General features: G+C 36.1%; 1 protein-coding gene across 2 annotated transcripts in view; it reads right to left on the reverse strand.

Annotated features, from left to right (window-relative positions):
• Nucleotides 1–1,144: 1,144 nt before the first annotated feature.
• MMRN1 (multimerin 1) overlaps nucleotides 1,145–20,077 on the reverse strand; it is a 69,507-nt gene continuing 50,574 nt past the window's right edge. For both annotated transcript variants that reach the window (XM_045472912.1, XM_045472923.1), the window contains 2 exons: nucleotides 3,182–3,334; nucleotides 1,145–2,004 (listed from right to left, as the gene is read on the reverse strand). In XM_045472912.1, the coding sequence (XP_045328868.1) occupies nucleotides 1,583–2,004; nucleotides 3,182–3,334 (575 nt within the window). In that variant the 3' untranslated portion in view covers nucleotides 1,145–1,582. The remainder of the gene's footprint in view (nucleotides 2,005–3,181; nucleotides 3,335–20,077) is intronic.

Consider the following 20,077-nt stretch of genomic DNA (forward strand, 5'->3'; position numbering starts at 1 on the left):
TTTCTGCTATAAGAAAACATCATTTTCACTTTCAAGATTGGCAATATTTTAAAAATTGTGAATTTTGATGAGGGTGAAGAGGAGCTAAAGAATGCTTTTTTACATGAGCAAAAGGGGACTATGGATCAGCACAAATCTTTTCAAGGGCAATTTGATAGTACTTATCAAAATAAGAAAAATATGCTTGTCTTTTATTACAGAAATTTCCCATAGTTTGCTGTAGTTACCCTCTGTGAGCCTCAGTTTCTTAGCAGTAGAAAGAGGATGATAATACTTAATATGTATGTCATAGGCCTTATATGTATATATCATAGGATTCTAGTGAGCAATAAGTAAATTAATTCCTGAAGAATGTTTGCCAAGCCAGACTTTTTTTCATTATTATTTTTACTATTTACTTATAGGAACCTATTCTTCAGAAATACTTTATTAAACATGAAAAAAAATGTATATTTAACGGTGTCCACTACAATAACGGTGTTATAATAAAATACTCTAAACAAGCTAAAGAGGTCATCATGTAAATTGTGGTACATATATGGGAGGCAATAAAGACGAAGGGTGACTCTCCACTCTGGAGAAGACCTGGCCTGGTTCTAAATCCCACCTCAGTCCTTGCTGGTTGTGGAGCTTGGTCCATCCTATAATCTCCCCGTGTCTGTTTCCTCAACTGTAAACATGATAATAATAATACCCACTTTACAAGAGTTTTTGTGAGGAATCAAGGACACATTCCATGTAAGTTCCGTAGAAGAGAATCAGGACAGAGTGAACATCACATAAATCGTAGTATTACTCTGGAATCTTATGTCCCTTTAAAAGAAGATGAGCAGGCCTGATTGCACTGCCTTGGAAGGATACTCATCGGAGGAAACTTTTATTTTTTCCGTGTAGATATTGTATAATGGAGGCAGGTAAAAGAAACACTTATACATGCTTAGACATAGATGTAAATGTTCTACTATTTGTCAATTATTACTTTAACCTCTAAATTACAGAGAATGGTAGTTAAGCATATTTCAAGTTTCAAATACAACTTTCTTAAGTTTGATTACAAATGAAATTTTAATATATAAAACTGATCAACCCAATAATGAAGAGTAAAAATCAAAGTTAAAAAGACAACAACAAAAAAACACTTCTTAGTCTTTCAGTAATTTATTTGAATTTTGAACTTAGGAAATGTATGTTATATATTTATATACATAGGGAATAACAAAAGGTAAGTATTTTATTGTAGAGACTACTGTGACTGACAAAATCGAATGATTGCCATTTAATCATATTACATTACATTAAAACTACTTAACTGGAGAAGACAAAAATCATATGTCAACAAATGCACTTTTGTTTTCCGTGTCACTAAATCTCTTTACGAGCAAAACTTCTTCGTATTCAGGTCATCCGAGAGATAGTGAAATAATTTTATGACATAAACAAACTTACAGGCTTACTCAGATTAAAAGAAAAGTTGATTTTCATTTCATGTAGAAAGCCAAAAACAGAGCAGATGTGCATGCAAAGATAAAGGAAAACTCTGGCTGCTTCTCAGTGAAGGTGATAGTCTGTCTTTCATACTAATTTATGTACGATATAACAAGTAACCACTAAATGTAGTAGCAGGGGGAAATTTGGCTGGAATTGTTCCTTTTACAAGTCGCAACCACACTTCCTGCCCATAATTTAATTCTAATAAGGCATCCCCAGTTAAAACCCTATCACAGCGTATTTCACTATTAATATTTTCAGATTCAAATGCCAGCTTGTCTCTTCCATCAACCACTAAAAATCCAGAGATATGGGCACTAAATGACTCAATGGTATACTTAAACACATACACCCCAAGATATGGAATTCTGAATTTTCCAGTTCTTGGAGTATACGAAGCTCCATAATTGACATCCAAATTATTAAATAAGATAGGACCAGGTGTAGTCATTCCATATGTGTGAGATGCAAAAAATGCCACCATCGGTGCATATCTGTAAGATCCTTTGGAAAAATCTGTTAGAGGAAAAAAAGTGGAGTCAATTTTCATGTTTTTTTAAATATTGTCTTTCCTCATTTCTTTATCATTTTATCTCAGTTATAAAAAGGGCTACCAGAAGGAAAAAGGTCATTCAACAGATTTAACAAGGGCATAGGCAGATATGCCTGCCTCTTGGCTGGCTTATCTCAAATCATTTGCCCTCTGTGAGCCTCAGTTTCTCCATTCAGATCCGGATAGAATGATAATAACGCTTAATACATCCCTCATAGAAATGACTCAAAGATTAATTCGAGTGTTGCTTTGATCTCTCCAGAGATAAAGGAATTCAAAGCACTCTATGGTTATTATGTTATGCCAGCATGTTTTAAAGCCCCTAGTAGGAATTGAAGCTGACATGATGTAGAAACAATTTTTCCAGCACCTTGTCAAACAGTTTCTAGAGGCTAAAACGGAAGCCAGACGAAGTCATATGCACTATAGAGAAGTAGACAAAAGCACTTTTCTATGTAATTAATGCCAAATGTACTTACAAAGGCTGAGATTTAAAAATAGACTAAAACATTTACTCTTTGGCATGCAGCATATTATTGAAGAAAGCCTGAGTTAAAATATGTTTTTGCCATCATTAAAGAAAATATATTTTAAATGTTGCACATATTTTCTTGTATAAAAATCAGAAATGGTACACTCTTAATTTGTAACAAGCAATACTTACGAAGGTAAATGGACAAAAAAGGCATTTGGTTCTACTTAGTACGTCTGAGCATATTCTAAGTCTCACCCAGTCACAATGGCACTGTTAGCTTAACCTTCATAGAAGACATGCTGCTAATTACTTATTAAAGCTTCATTTAAATGACCATATCTGATATGAATCAAAGGTATATTTCTTTATCAACTTGTTTGAGAAGAAAGTTTATATCAATCAGGTATGTACATCTATGTTTTCTTTTAAGATGTACAAGAAAAAAAAAGACTGCCTCTATTATATCAAAATTGAAAATTTCAACAAGGGTACATCAATATGGATTTACCTGACACACATTCCGCTTGAATCATGTATGTCATTCGGTAAATTTCAGAAGTAAAAGGAATGAATCCTCACAAGAGTCCAGATTAATCATTTGCGAATATTTTCAAACAATGTTTTTATGACATTGAGCGAATCCAAGGCTGCGTGCGCTTTCCTACCTGGAGCCAGAGCATTTTCGTCCACCAGCTTGACGGTGCAGTTATCACCCGTGAACGGATGTCGGCAGGCACAGATAGAGCTAGTCCTTCCGTTTATACATGTGCCTCCGTTCTGGCATGGGGACCTACTGCAGTCTGAATACCCCTCTGTTCCTGAAAAAGAAAGAATCGAGATAAGAGAGGCTGAAAGTGACCTATTTTCTTGTTGATCTTAAATTATAGTTTGCAGCTGAATGGGAAAAACATTGAAGCAGAAATAAGAAAAATGGGTTCCCAGGCCCAGGTTGGCCGCCAGTATAGTGTCAGGACTTCATGAAACCTCTTAACTCTCTGAGCTCCTTTTACTGCTTCTTCGAAGTGAGGATCATTCTGTGATATTCAAAGTGGGGACAATCTATTGCGTGAAAATGTTAAGATTTTGCTTAACTGTAGAACAGAATAGGCTATCTGGACACAGATTTATATATATTGGAACTGATAAAGGTAGTACTTCAAATCATTGGAGAAGAAAAAACGTGGGTACATACATGGTGCTAATATAAATTAAATATTCGTAAAAACGTACTTTCCACATACAAAAACACTAAATGTAAAAAAAAAAAATAAAAAATAAAAAACAAAAACATGAACCCAAACAATCCATACAATGATATTACAATCAAGTGAAAAGAATAGCTTTGTAGAGCTGTAACATTTTGGAGAACTCAAAGCAAAACAAAACAAAGATCCAGAAGCCATAAGAGAAAATCCTGACCTTTGACCACCCAATAACAAAACACATTTGCAGTGAAAGTCATCATCATCAGGTTCAAAGATGAGTGACAGATTAAGAGAAAAATTTTTTTGACAAACGCAAAGAACGAACGAACGATATCCATAAGATATGAAAAGCTCTGATCAATCCAAAGGATTGTGGGAAAAAAAGTGAAAAATGGACAAGTGATATGAACTGGCCAAATACTGAACAAAACCCACAAAAGTTCATTAACATTTTTAAAGCCTATTCAACTTCACTAAATAAGGAATAGTAAATTTTCACCACCATTTTTTTTTAATTTTTTTTTTCAACGTTTTTATTTATTTTTGGGACAGAGAGAGACAGAGCATGAATGGGGGAGGGGGAGAGAGAGAGGGAGACACAGAATTGGAAACAGGCTCCAGGCTCTGAGCCATCAGCCCAGAGCCTGATGCGGGGCTCGAACTCACGGACCGCGAGATCGTGACCTGGCTGAAGTCGGACGCTTAACCGACTGCGCCACCCAGGCGCCCCTTCACCACCATTTTTATATCAGGTTGCAACATTTAAAAGACAGAAAATATTCAGTTATGGAAAAAATGGGCATTCTCATACAATGTTGGTTAGACCTTAAATTGTTAGAACATTTGAGTGAACAATTTAACCATATTTATCAGAATTAAAAAGGCTCATGTGCTCAAAGCCAGAAATTTCTCCTGAAAGAATATAAAATCCAGAGACATTTGCCTATGTATACAATGAGAATTGTTAAAAAAATGTTCTCTATGACATAATTTGCATTAGTGAAAAACTATAAGACACCTAAATGACCATTTCATTGTAAAATAAATTATAGGTATCTTTTCCCTAAGGAATATTAGACAGCAGTTAAAGAATGAGATAGATTTCTGACCCATTTGATTTACCGAAGGCAGAAAGTTCCAGTTCACTCATTAGATATAGAATAATTTCAATTATTTGGAAAACCTCAAATTATAAATATCGTTATAAAGGTAATTCATAATTATGTAAACACAGAGAAAAGGTTAGGGAATACATTACCGGCCACAGTTACCGCTATGGCGCCACCTTGTGACAAAAGTGTAAACAGCTTACAATTTACTCATTTCTAATCCTGATTGTCGATTTTTAAATTTAGGGTTATTTGCTTTGTTTAACCTTTTTCTCAAGAAGTGAGATCTGTAAATATCTTATATACATTATAATTCATATTTAAGTAATTCAAATTCACATATAATGTGACCAAACTACATGCCTGTATTATTAGAATTTTTTTGCAAAGAAAATATATATTACACAATTAGAAATTGGTTTAAATTATTTTGATATATTTTCTTCAATATTCAATAAACTGATTTGCTCATTATGGAAAATACTACATGTATGTATTATCTTTTTAAAAATGTCTCGAACTGGCCTACATTTTTTTTAACATCATTTCTCAACCAAGTGAATAGGTTATTAAACCCTTCCATTTACTGTTACCTATCTTTCTAAAACCTAGCTCATTGCTTCCTAGCTTTAAAAACTTCAATGATTCTCCATTACCTATAGAAATGTGAATTCTTTATGTCAAAGCACTGGCTTCATCTGTTTTCATGTTCTCCGAATCTAGCCCAGTGATCGACTCACAGGGTAGTGTTCAATTACAGTGTTTCATTAGGAATGAATCAACTGTGCAGTGGCGCTGAGGGGACACTGAATTATTTATGCAATCTGATCAGCTCTATAAGTCTTATTTTCCCAGATCGGAAAATGCTATTCTCACCTGTAGACTCTGCCCCCATGCGTGAATCAGGGATCAAACCTATTCAAGGCAGGAGAACTTCAGAAATTCTAGAAATGTACTTTTTTGTATTCCTATTGGCTCTACTGTGATTCTATAAAACCAGGGCCTTTGCTTTCTATTTAATGTGTAGGATGTGCTTTTCATTCTTCTCCTCCCTCCCATTCCATTACCTCTAGGAATAGGGTATTTCCTTGTTCTCTCTGAGTTGTTTCAGAGGATGACATTTTATTCTTTATTCTGATTCCTTTGCAGGATCATTCATCTGGAGGAGGGGTTCACTTGAGTGTGATTGCTCCTATTGCTGTAGTAGCTGGAACTTGCTGAGAATACACATGGTTTGCCTTCTGAGGCATCTCATGTTCCTACTGAATACCTGTCCAGGGAGCCTCACACACTGGTCTGCACCCGCTTCTGCCACTTGTGTTTTAAGTCCTTTTCTCTGCCTTCTTTGATGTTTTAAACAACTCTGGTCTCCAAATCCCTGTTTAAACAATCCACACCATGATACATAAAATTATGCCCATGTCTTCCAGAACTGGATATATTGGGAATTGACTCTAATTAGAGCAGGCTACAGTGACAGTTGCCCGTTATGACCTCATACTGAAATGAAATAACCTTATAATTTTGTTAATATTACATAAGTATTAAGTGTTCATTTTCAATTTTTGCAACTGCATTACATTGTGTCATAACAGGTCTTCTATGTTCTGATGTCACCGAAATTATCTAAAATCTCATATTTATTTAATTCATTTTAGAATGGATTTGTAATTATTACCAATAATTACATTTATCTTATTAGACTTGATTTACCATCTGTCCATAGAAACTGTTCTTTAATTCTGTATACAATGTTTTAAATTAACACTCCCAGCCTCATCAAACTTATGTTTTATCTAAGTTCATCTAAGTCACTGATGAAAATACTTAATGGATCAGTGTCAAGCACAGAGTTTTATAACAGACAACTAAAGACTGATTGACATTGATTTATAAATTGAAACTATTTATGGTTATACAATCAGTTAAAATCTACTTTTGTACATCATCTGACTCACATTTCTACCTTATTACTAAAATACTTAAAAAGTGGTTAGGCATCTTTATAAGTTCTTGCATACGCTTGTGCTCAAAAGGCAATTTTTTCTTGAATTAACAACAAAAATCAGACCCCCTAAAAGCATCATTTTCTTTTTGAAATCTTCTCTCATCCCTGTCAATAGGATTAATTACATTAATTCTCTTATTGTCAGATGCTCAGAAGTTCTCGTGTTGAAATTATCAAACTTCAGTGTAATTGCTCACGTATCCTCCTGACTCTCGATTAGATTGTGAGCTTTTGTGAAGTCAGGGCTTGGATCCTCTATTAAACTTTGTGTCACTACTGACCAGCACAGTGCCTGACATACCAAGTGCTAAAATGTCTTTTTAAAGTGGAATAAAGAAGCACAGGGTGTTGTATGGAATTCTTGAATCACTTATATCATACATCTGAAACTAATAGCACTGTATGCTAACCACCTGGAGTGAAATTAAAAACTGAAAATAATAAAATAAAGTTGAATAAACAGATTAATGAAAGATTGAATAGATGACCACATTCTTAACCCAACACTCTATCCTTTCTTCACATTTTCAAAGACCAGGTAGAGTTTGATGCTATGATGTCATTGGCATGTTTTTCTAGAGACACGGAATCATCTCAAGCAAACTTTCCACAGCTTCTCTCCTACCTTGGGCTTCAGTAACCTCTTAAAATCTTTATAACCCATTTATTTTCTTTGGTGGAGGTCAGTATGATTAGTTGAACAGTTCTGCCAACTCAACATTCTACTATCTTGGGTAAGTAGCATAACTAATCTTTCAATATTCATTTCCCTGCTCTGAACATGACTAAAATTCCTTTGCCATTGACTTGGAATGTTTCATAAGCTTCAATTTGTTCTGGTCTTTGCTTTCAGGCTCCTAATATGTACTCAAGTTACACTTTATTATTAATCCTACTTCTACATTTCATAAATGTTCACGTAAAACTTGAATTGACTGGAGAACTCCTTACATTTTCAAAGCACTCTGCCTTTGCTAATATTTGTCGTTCTCTATTATAATTACTTGTGACATCTATGAGGTCCATGAGAAGAGGGAGTGTGTTGAATTTACCACTCTGTCCACTCAAGCTTTCTCAGGGGTCATTCAACACTTACTCAATAGATAGTTAATGAAAAAAATGAAGTGGCAGGGGCACCTGGGTGGCTCAGTTGGTTAAGCGTCCGACTCTTGGTTTCAGCTCAGGTTGTGATATCATGGGTTTTTGGGTTCGAGCCCTGTATCAAGCTCTGTGCTGGCAGCACGGAGCCTGCTTGGGATTCTCTCTCTCTCCCTCTCTATGCCCCTCCCCCACTTGTGCTCTCTCTGTCTCTCTCAAATAAATAAAATTAATAATAAATCTAAAATAAATAAATAAATAAAATGAAGTGGCCTGTTATATGGATGTCTTCTTCATTTTTATTTTTATTTATAGTACATATAATGTTATATATAATACATTTTATCTAATATATTTTACTGTCATTTTATTTAGTATTTACCTGATTCATTTTGCATTTTTATTCCTTAGTTCTGCTTTAGCATCAAGATTTCTTTTTTTTCTTTCTTTCTTTCTTTCTTTCTTTCTTTCTTTCTTTCTTTCTTTCTTCTTTCTTTCTTTTTCCCTCCTTAAACAATAACATTGCAGAGGGAAGATAACCCTGATCTCTGCTTGGGGCAGAATGGAGTTTCCAAAGAGGAGTGAGGAAACTTGACATTGCCTCTGGGCCAGTTTTGTCATATACAGAGAAGAGTATGATGTACAAATCTACTGCACAACTTAGGTCAAGGTAACATTCCCATACAACATTAGGACTTTATTTTTCATTCCAATTCCAATGCTCTCTAAAATGATTCCACCCTCATACTTATGGATGCATTAACTTTCAGCATTAGTCTCTGTCTGCATTTATCAAAATTGTTCCTTTCAAATAAGGTTTATCCTTCCATTGCTCTAAAAGTGCTTCATATGCTCCTTGCCAACAACTTAGAGAAGTGTATTTATTTGCTTATATTAAGTTTCCAAACTCATTGTTCTAATTACTCATATTCTATCCATTGGTGGATAAATGGATGGAAATACTGTTTCTGACCATCTTTACTACTTTTCCTTCAAGTCATCAGTTTTTATTTTTGTTCTTCTTTTTAACTCACATCTGTTGTTCTTGATACTTTTTCTGGGATCTTTTTTCTCAGCCTTTCAAATATAGCTTTAAAACGCATTTAATCCTATCTGCTATCCTTCACAAATGTATTCGCTCTGTCCCAGAAGATTTACTCTAACCTTGTCATTAAATTATCATTCACTTATCTTTTTTTAAAAAAAAAATTAACACTTATTTGCTTTTTGAGAGACAAGGACAGAGCATGAGCAGGTGAGGGACAGAGAGAGAGGGAGTCACAGATTCTGAAGCAGGCTCCAGGCTCTGAGATGTCAGCACAGAGCCCGACACAGGGCTCGAACTCACAAACCACAGGATCATGACCTGAGCCAAAGTCAGACACTTAACCGACTGAGCCACCCAGGAGCCCCTATCATTCATTTATCTTAAGACATGACCTAGGAAATTAAATGTTTCTATTTGATATCATCAACTGTTTTCACCTTTTTCTTAAAAGTCATAGCATTTAATCAAAAACAGTATTTAAAAAATGACAAATACATTAAAATGTGTTCAACACTATTAGTCATTAGGAAAATGCAAAATAAAATCGCAATTAGATACAACTACACATCTACTGAATGGTAAAATAAACAATATTGATGATACCAAGGGTTGGCAAGGTTGTGGAGAAATTCTTGTACATTACTAGTGGAAATGGCAAGTGGTTCGCCATTATTTATAAAAGTAAAACTATGCTTTTTTTACAAGCAAGCTATGCTTTTGCTATGTATTTATTCAAAAGAAATGAAAACTTGTGTGCACACAGGAACCTATGCATGAATGTTTATAGCAGCTTTCTTCATAATCACCTCACACTGGAAATAACCAAAATATCTTTCAACTGGGAAATGGATGAACAATCTGTGGTGCGTCCATGCAGTGGAACGCTACTGGGAAATGAAAAGGCATGCATTCAACAACACGGATGAATCTCAAACCTAGCGTACTAAGTGGAAGAAAGCAGACTCAAAAGCCTACGTACATGCGTTTCATTTATGAAATATTCTGGAAAAGATAAAACTGTGGGGAAAGACAACAGACCACTTGTTGCCAGTGACTGGGAGTAGAGGTAGAGTCTGACTACAAAGGTACATAAGGAAATTTAGAGGGGGTGATGGGTGATGGACAGGTTCTCTGTCTTGGTTGTTGTGGTGATCATATGACTGCATTTGTCAAAACTCACAGACTGTGCTTCCTTCCACATCCCTATGCTTTCTTTTTGTTTGTTTTCATTTTCTTTTTTCTTAAAGATTGAGTTCTGTGATACATATACTTTCCTGATTATTATTACTCCTTCTCTTTTTTTCCTTCATTGATCTCTCTCTCTCTTTCTCGCTTTCATCAAACATAGGATATCTCCATGTTTTTATCTTCTTTTCTTTTTCTTTAGCTTTCTAATTTACTTCTGTGTCCTTGAACATCACCTCTGTGCAAGTAATTTCCAACTTTTACCTGCAAACCAGTTTTTGATTTGAGGCTTACATTACTAATTAACTTATGAACTTTTGATAGAAATAGATTTGTTTTAAGTTTATTTATTTATTTTGAGAGAGAGAGAGAGAGAGGCAGGGAGCAGCAGAGTGAAAGGGAGAGAGAGAATCCCAAGTAGGCTCCACACTGTCAGCACAGAGCCCGATGCCAGGCTCCAACTCACAAACCATGAGACATGAGACCATGACCTGAGCTGAAATCAAGAGTCAGCCACTTAACTGATTGAGCCACCCAGGCGCCGCTGCAGAAATAATTGATTTTTAAACTAATGTATCACAGACTAAACTTCCCTTCCTGTATATATCTGTGCTTCCTCTAATGTTCCTATTTCCATTAGTGGAAATCTTTATGGGATTGATGCTTTATTCAAACTTTGCTGTTATTCTTCGTTCTAAGTCTTTGTATTTTCAATTAGATAATTTCTACTAAATATATATTCACATTTAACTGATACTCCCAGCTTCCATTTTATTCCTGTGTTCATCTATTCATGCCAGAGCTGTTATAATGATTTTCTAACTGGTCTGTCTAAAGAACTCAAACTTAATAATGCACATACATGATTAGCCATATTCCTGCTTAAAAATCTTCAGGGTGCCTGGGTGGTTCAGTCTGTTAAGCATCCGACTTCAGCTCAGGTCACGAGCTCAGGTCATGATCTCATGGTTCCTGAGTTCAAGCCCTGTGTCAGGCTCTGTGCTGAGGGTTCAAAGCCTGGAGCCTGCTTTGGATTCTGTGTCTCCCTCTCTCTCTGCTCCTCCCCAGCTTGTACTGTATCTCTTTACGTCTCTCAAAAATAAATAAATGTTAAAAAAAAATCTTTGTTACCAAGAGAATGAATCTGAACATAGTATACTCAACACAGGATGTAAATGGTTCATTAATGAATGTTCAGCCCAAATCTCCCTCTTACATGAGATTTGCCCAAACACCCAGTTCTTAATAAGAAATGAAACCCTTATAATAATGAAAACATATAGCATTCATTTAGTGCTTAGTACATACTTTGGTATATTTCTTTCATATTCAAAATAGTTTTATAACTATGTAGTGTTCATCAGCATATGAAAAATTTTAAAAATAATAAAAATACATAAAACATAACAACAACCAAATGTCACATTGCTCTCTAGGCACATCCTCTATGATCAACTTTTGTTAAAACAAAACTACAAAGTCTCTGAGCCAGAGTCTTGCTTTCTTTATCTTTATATTCCCAGTTTCTTGCCGACTTCACTATTTTTCTATCAATGGAAGCCTATCCTATCATCTTATTTAATAATGTTGTGATCTGCTCCCAGCATATCCTGGTGCATCCTGCAGTACACTGATTCCCTTACCTTTCTCTGCTTTTCCTTTTATGCATAGCATTTATTACCTTTTAACATATAATGCAATTTATGTTTTTATTAATTGTTTTTTCCTCTATCACTGCTAGAGTGTAAACTTCAGGAAGATAGCTTAAAAAAAAAAAGTTATGATGTATCCAAAATACCTAGAACAGTACCTGATTCCATTTAGCACTCAGTTATATTTGTCGAATTGAGCAGTTAGGAACTGCTACTCTTTTCAAATAACTAATAATTCTAAGATAGTTATTTGACCCTAAGAGAAAAACTGCTTAAATTAGTTTGAGCACAACACTTTGGGGTAATATAACACTGAATTATAAAAATTATCTGATACTTTTACTGCACCTTTAATCTAGGAAGGTATTTTTAAAGATCTAGAGGGAGATATGCAATTTGAGATTTTTAAGAAAATTTCTTAGATTACAATAAAGTCACTGATGTTAGGCGATATTTAGAAAGTAGAGTTGATGCCATCTCATTAGTACCCAGATAACTATTTGGGTTACTTGAGTACTTTTCATAACTTCCAATGATACGGCAGTCTTGCAGAATACAATCAGAGGCTAACATCCACCTGAGATATGCTTGTCCTACTACTTCTTGCTCTTTTCTCACTATTCTCTCCTCACTTCTCTTTCTCCACCACCCTTGGAGGATGTTGTTCCCCTGACTCTGCTCTATTTCCCATCTCTCTGTAGAATGCATACCTTCCCCTGGCTTATCTCACCCACACCCAGAGTTTCAAAACACTGTCTTTATGCTGATGCCTCTCAAATCTAAATATCCATACATATTTTAAAATTTAACACTTGCTTATGATTATAAAGTCTAGAAAAGAATTCTTAAAGGAGCATTGATTAACCATAAAAATGGCTTCCTTTTTTGGTAAAAGGTAGATGTATATTTTGGTTCCTCTATCATTCTGGCACAGTGCCATGCAATAGCTTTCTTTCACTGATTTCTTTAATTCTCCACACCCTGTGTAATGATATTATGGGTAATTTTTTGGAGTTGAAGAGTCTTGAGTTTAAATCGGTCAATAATGTCGGGGTGCCTGAGTGGCTCAGTTGGTTGAGCGTCCAACTTTGGCTCAGGTCATGATCTCACAGCCAGTGAGTTCGAGCCCCGCCTTTGGCTCTGTGCTGACAGCTCAGAGCCTGGAGCCTGTTTCAGATTCTGCGTCTCCCTCTCTCTCTGACCCTCCCCTGTTCATACTCTGTCTCTGTCTCTCTGTCTCAAAAATAAATAAACGTTAAAAAAATTTAAAAAAATAAATCGATATCTGATACTGATACTGACAGATACTGATATCAATAATGATATCAGTAAAGGTGACATGTCATATTTTCCCCCCAAAGAATGGTATTCAACATAAACATATTTGAATAGTTCAAAGTAATCTTATAATAAAATACTTATTACTTCTTTTCAGGGTCACTTTTAAGCTATGTATAGTGAAATTGACAATTAAATGTTTCTCAAACTTCATGTGCAGTTAAAATTTGGTACAGCTATTATGTTTATGCTTCAATTTTTTGTGAAGATGTAACTATAATGTCTGCTCAGACAGTAGTTCACAATATGTGATTTAATAATCCCTACACTTTCCTTCTCGTGTTTGATAACTCATGTATGAAATCATACTATCATGTGCAATTTTCAATTTGTAGTGTTTTTGATGCCAATACAAAGACATCTATTCATTGTATTTAGTTATGGACCAGTTAAATTTTTTTTTTAATGTTTACTTATTTTTTACAGAGAGAGAGAGAGAGAGAGACAGAGCATGAGCAGGGGAGGGGCAGAGAGAGAGGGAGACCCAGAATCCGAAGCAGGCTACAGGCTCTGAGCTGTCAGCACAGAGCCCGACTTGGGGCTTGAACTCAGGAACCGCGAGATCATGACCTGAGCCGAAGTCAGATGCTCAACCGACTGAGCCACCCAGGAGCCCCTAGTTATGGACCGGTTAATAATCAAATCTGTTTTCAACTCTTGGGTGCCAAAGAATAGTCTATTGTAGAAATAGCTCCTGTGATTCAGGAGAAAGAACCTAAGCATGTTCGGTGTCTGTGTAAATGGGGACTTGGTATTCTGTCCCCTTTCCTTTTTTGTGTCAGACCATGTGTTACAAATTTTGGTTCAGATGTGAGTATCAAACACATGGGTTTCTGCCTGCTCACCTCAGATACCATGGACACTTTACTACAAGACAAGGTACAGGAAGGGCCTGTCAGTTTTGTCAGCATCCTCTCCTCAATCGTCATCCTTCCATCTGAAGGAGAATCACATGGAAACCTGGGGAGTCTTTTCTTCTCCCAGGAACCATGAATGAAAATAGCACATTTAATATTCTCTCCAACACTGGTATGTTTTATTGACACAAACTGGGGAGACTATCCTCAGCAGACAGGCTTGCTAATCAATTCTGACATAATGAATATCTTTACGATCATGAACAGAAAAGAATTAATGGAGCAGGCCTGAGACTGCTAGCTTTAGAGAGGCCTGCTTGCAAGGTTTTGTCCTTAGCCCACATCTGGGCACTTGGCTTCTTGCCATTTCCTAATTGGTAAGCGTCATTCACCATGCCCCGACTTTTTGTACAAATAATGTGGGTATCCTGAACATCTGTTTTCTTTCTGAGAGTCTGGAGTTGTGGTAGATGCTAGGCAGAGGGTGCCTACATGGCCAGTCCTGTAATAGATGGAATGTTTGTGTTGGCTAAGAATTCATACATTGAAATCCTGACCCCCACCCCCCAGTCTGATAGTATTGGTAGGTGGGGACTCTGGCACGGGGGTGAGTAGGTCATGAGGGTGAAGTCGTCATGAATGGGATTAATGCCTTTTTTTTAAACAGACCCCAGAGAGCTCTGTCACTCCTTCCCTTTCTGCCATGGGAGAATATAAGACATGTACAGTCTGCAACCTGCAAGAGGGTTCTCTCCAGAACCCAACCATGATGCACCGATGTGAGACTTCCAGCTTCCAGAACTGTGAGGAATAAATTTCTATTGTTTATAAGCCACCTAATCTATCGTACTTTGTTACAGCAGCCTGAATTGACTAAGACAAGCCCCAATAAAACCCTTGAGTGCTGACCATCTGAAGGACTTCTCTGGTAAGAAATATTGCACATACATTACTGCATTTGTGTGTGGGGGGGGGCGGGGCAAGGGGGACTAGAGAAAGAACACGCACAAGCGTGCTCCTTTATAGGAGAGAGCGAGCATAAGAAAGCTGGTACAAGATTTCTCCAGACTCTGCCTGTATCATTTGCCCACTCTGATTCTATCAGGTATCTTCTCACTATAATAAACCTTAGCTCTGTGCATAACTATATGCCGAGTTCCATGAGTGCTTCGGGCAGATTACCAAACTTGTGTGTGGTTTTGGAGACCTGATATATCATGAATTCTAAATTCAAGCACTTGTCCTTCAAAATTTAATTAGCTTACAGTTAACTATTTTGTACAGAAGTCAACATATTAGTTACCTTTTTTTTTTTTTTTTTTTTTTTTTTTAGAGAGAGAGAGAGAGAGTACAATCCAGGGAGAGGGGCAGAGGGAGAGAGATGGAGAATTTTAGGCAGGCTCCACACTTAGAATGGAGCCTGACACAGGGCTCAATCTCAGGATCCTGGGATCATGATGTAAGCTGAAATCAAGAGTCAGATACTCAACCAACTGAGTCACCTAGGTGCCCCAACTTATTCGTTATCTTGAGGTATATTTGAAAATGTTAATTTTTTTATAATATGGAAAAACACATGAAGAGTAGAAATTACCTTGGAAAAGACCATTATTAAACTTTTTGCAGGTATTTTCCAGCAATTATTAACACAGATACATTTTTTTACACTTAAGCCTTTACATTTTGTATCCTATTCTTTTTGAGTTATCATTATATGATAGGCATTAACTCAGTTATAAACATATGTTGAAGTTATTTTAATATTTATTTATTTATTTTGAGAGAGAGAGAGAGCAAGCAGGGAAGGGATAGAGAGAGAAGGAAAGAAAGAATCCCAAGCAGGCTCCATGCTGTCACTGTAGAACCCAATGTGGGCTCCAACCTCCTAACTATGAGAGTGAGAACATGACCTGTGTCATAATCAAGAGTCGGAAGCTCAACCGACTGGGCCACCCAGGCACCCCATATGTTGAATTTAAAATACAATGATTTATAAAGATAGGGAATGATGGAATACCATGAGTCTGTAAATTATGTTGATATATGTAAATGATTATATGTCAAGTGTTAATTGAAAATATTAGAGAAAAACCATAAACATCAGGTATGGCTAAAAAAATTGTATCATATGGATGTAACTAATTTAATGATGTATTGTATACAAGTTAGTTCCATGATCCTCAAAACAAACTTTTGAGGTAGATATATTATTCTATATTTTATAATAAGAAAGCAAGTTTTAGAAAAATAAATGACATGTTAGAAATAAATACATTGCTGACAGGACCTGAATCTTGGTTTCCTGATTCCAAAATCAGTGCTCCATAGTCATCATAACTGTCTCAATGCACAGTCACAAAAATTAGATATGGTTTTAAAGTGGTATAAAACAGTTAAATATCCAGGCTCCTATTTTTCTCTTTTAAATCACTTATATCCTCAGCAATAATTTTACGAAGTGTATTTAGTACAGCAGCAAGTCTTATGTAGAATGTAATCTTTCTTAAGAGGAGTGGTTAAAGGGGCAATTATGAATAAAAGAAGTTTATGATGAGTGTTAAGTATATTTGGTAAGCACTGGGAAAGGGTCACAAAAAAAAAGTCAGTGGTTTTACGAGGAGGGCGTGCGCGTCCTCAGTGATGTTGCTGCTGACGTGTTGCAGCAGAATTCAGCTCCTCTTAGAAGGCAAGCAGCCAAACCCTCTCTGCAGGGACAAGTCTGCCAATTGCTGTACAAACAAATCTTCAAAGATGAAATAAAACCCTCTTGGTGTCTATGGGAATATTGTTTAGACACAATCAAATATTTAGTGATTCAACTGGAACAGCTTATCAGCACTGGCCTAGGAAGAATCATGATTAACGTAGCTGAATATGGGGATGGCTCACAAGGAACTGATAGGGATGAGGACTCTGAATTTTTCCCTTCTATTGCATCAGTCAGAAAAAGATCTTGTGAATCATTGATGGTGACTTTCAGTGACAACTGCCCACTGGCCATATCACAGAAAATCCAAACTGGAAAGTAGCACCTTTAATTCCTGGTAAGTGCAGGAATGAATGGCAATATTTGGATCTTCAAGAAAGGAAACTCTCTGTGAGTATCAATCCTGGCCATCTGGAATATTCAGGTATGGCCAGACACTGAGATAGATTTGATGCATTGAACAGAAGCAGAAGGAAGAGAAAGGCGGGTGAACGTTACTACACAATCTCTGGGCATAGTGGTTGAGGACTGAGCCCTGAGTCCAAGAGACCAGGGGCCAGGCTCCATCACTAACTAGTTGCACGAACCTAAGCAGAATAGGTCGGTTCATCTCTCTGAGGGTTAGTTCACTTATAGTCAACAATAACAACAATGACAGCTATTTCATAAGTATTGTTAAATGGGCTAATATATGGTATAATTTTTATAGCGCCTGTGATATACTGAGTGTTAATAAGTAGTATTCAATATTATATTATTATAATATTACTATTATTAGGCTTCAAAGGAAGTTATCAGTATGAAAATTAAGATTACATTTTTAAATGACATTTATACGGTTCTTTCATTCTACTAACTGAACTTACTATTCTGCAAATACTGACTATAATCTGAATAATATTATTGTGACATTCATAAGATGATAAATTATCTTCTGATGTTGGTTAGGTAGGAGAACACTCTGGCTACATGGTATTTATAATAGAATGACAAAGGTCAAAGGACACATAGCCATATTTAGCCAGTGTGCCAGTCTGTCCCACCCCTAGTATGAAACAGGTTATGAAAGGAGTAGTTAATTGCAATTGGTTTATTCTTATAGGAGAACTTAGCCTGAGTCCACTGATTTTATCACCATGCGTAGACTTCACCTGCTGAGCCGTTCAGTGAATGCCATTGGTTTCATGGCCCATAGAAGCCGGCTTAATGAGCTTGCATATCTACGCATCCACTAAAAGGATCCTACGCGTTATGCTGCTGGTCCTACATAAAGTGAATATCTATCTACTCAGTTCACGAAATTAGGCCAATATATCTTTATTGCCCTGACATTGTTATTGGCTATCTTTACTGAAATAAAATAAATAACTTTTAATTAATTATTAATTTTGGTAGATAAGCCTATAATTTTTTTTTTATTTCCAGTAAATAAAAGAACAGGAAGCAACTTTATCAAGGCATCATTGGAAAAAAGAGGATCAGAACTAAGTTAATTATTAGCCCATTAAGCCCAATACTGAGTCAGCTGCTATATAAATATCTAAATATAATTTTCCTAAGCTCCTAACATGCATTCTTTATACTATAAAAGTTTATAAGTTCTTAAGTTATATTAAACATTTTACCTCAACTAATTTTGAAGCTATTCAAATTTTATACTTACTATATGGATTCAGGTATTTTTTGGTTTAAGAAAAAAAAAATGACATGGTTTGCCTGCTGTGTGATCACATGTACTATAGAGCTTAACTGAAACCCATTTGCAATGTTCACAGGAAGACCGAAGACGGAAATAAAATGCAAAAAAGAACAACTGATTATTTTTTTTAAATAATTATTATAGGGGCGCCTGGGTGGCTCAGTCGGTTGGGCGTCCGACTTTGGCTCAGTTCATGATGTCATGGTCTGTGGGTTCGAGCCCCGCATCGGGTTTTGTGCTAACGGCTCAGAGCCTGGAGCCTGCTTCAGATTCTGTGTCTCCCTCTCTCTCTGACCCTCCCCTGTTCATTCTCTGTCTCTGTCTCAAAAATAAACAAACATTAAAAAATTTTAAAATAATTATTATAAGAACATCTTGTAATGAAATACTACTACTTTTGCCTTGGAAACATGTAAGTCTGAATCGTTTATTCTATGATTGCACATGACCAGGTTAGTCTGCCTGGGTCAGACTAATTGGAAGGAAGTCATAAGTAAAATACAATAATTTAGGTAGTCAAGAAACAATTCGACTTTGTATTATTCTGTGATATTTAATATTATCAAAACATCCAGAGATTAAATATGAAGTCATATGATATTAGAATAATGATCACTCATAATTAGAAAGCTATAAAATAAAAAAAATTCATCCAACTGGGCGTATAATTTAACAGCAGACTCATGTGAGAGGCACACTGGCATTTCTTTTAGTGAGAATCAGTAGCTATTCTTTTCACTGTGGAAAGATTATTTAATATTATTTATGTGCCAAACATATTCATAAAACACTTCTCTCAGAGAGACTATTAAGTAGTTTATATGCACTGCATTGAATTCTGCCTTCTTCCCAAATTTATGCTTCTCTTTGGGTGTTTACAACTTTTATTAATGATATTGCTACCCTCTCATTTCCCAAATTCAAAACCTCAGAATATTCTAGGTTTCTCCCTCCCCAAGTGCCACGCATCCAGGCCGCGAATAGCTCACCTTTTTCACAATAATGCATTCTGCAAATATTTCTACCAGTGAGCTCAACAAAACACCTAATGCAATCCCATCACTTAAAAAGAAGAAACAGAGACCCAGACAGGTGAACTTGAGTAAGGCTACGGAGAAACTTACTGAGACCACTAGGACTCGAGTCATGATTTGTTGGTGCCTTGGATCATCAATTTTTCCACTCTTCTGCTGTCTATTAATTTTATTTTTGCAACATGTCTCACATCTGTCCCCTCTGTTTCCACCACCTCTTTCTTAGATCTGGCTCTTATTGTTCTAATACTGTCCTAACTGGGATCTCTAGTTTCATGCTTTGCAGACATGTTGTATACTACTGCTAACTTCATGCTTCTGAGATACAGTTCTTACCACACCCAACCCATTGCTCCAAATTTTCAAAGACCACTTTTTACAAAATCGTGTCTAAATGCCTTAGTGTTGTGATCTGAATGTGTCTACCCAAAATTTATATGTTGACATTCTCAATCCCAAAGTTGATGATACTAGAAGGTGGAGACTTTGGGAGGTGGAGCTCTCATGAACAGGATTAGCATTCTTTTTTTTTTTTTTTAATTTTTTAATGTTTATCTTTAGTTTTGAGACAGAGAGAGACAGAGCATGAGCGGGGGAGAGGCAGAGAGAGAGGGAGACACA

The sequence above is a fragment of the Leopardus geoffroyi genome, chromosome B1, assembly GCF_018350155.1.
Source record: "Leopardus geoffroyi isolate Oge1 chromosome B1, O.geoffroyi_Oge1_pat1.0, whole genome shotgun sequence".
NCBI lineage: Eukaryota > Metazoa > Chordata > Mammalia > Carnivora > Felidae > Leopardus > Leopardus geoffroyi.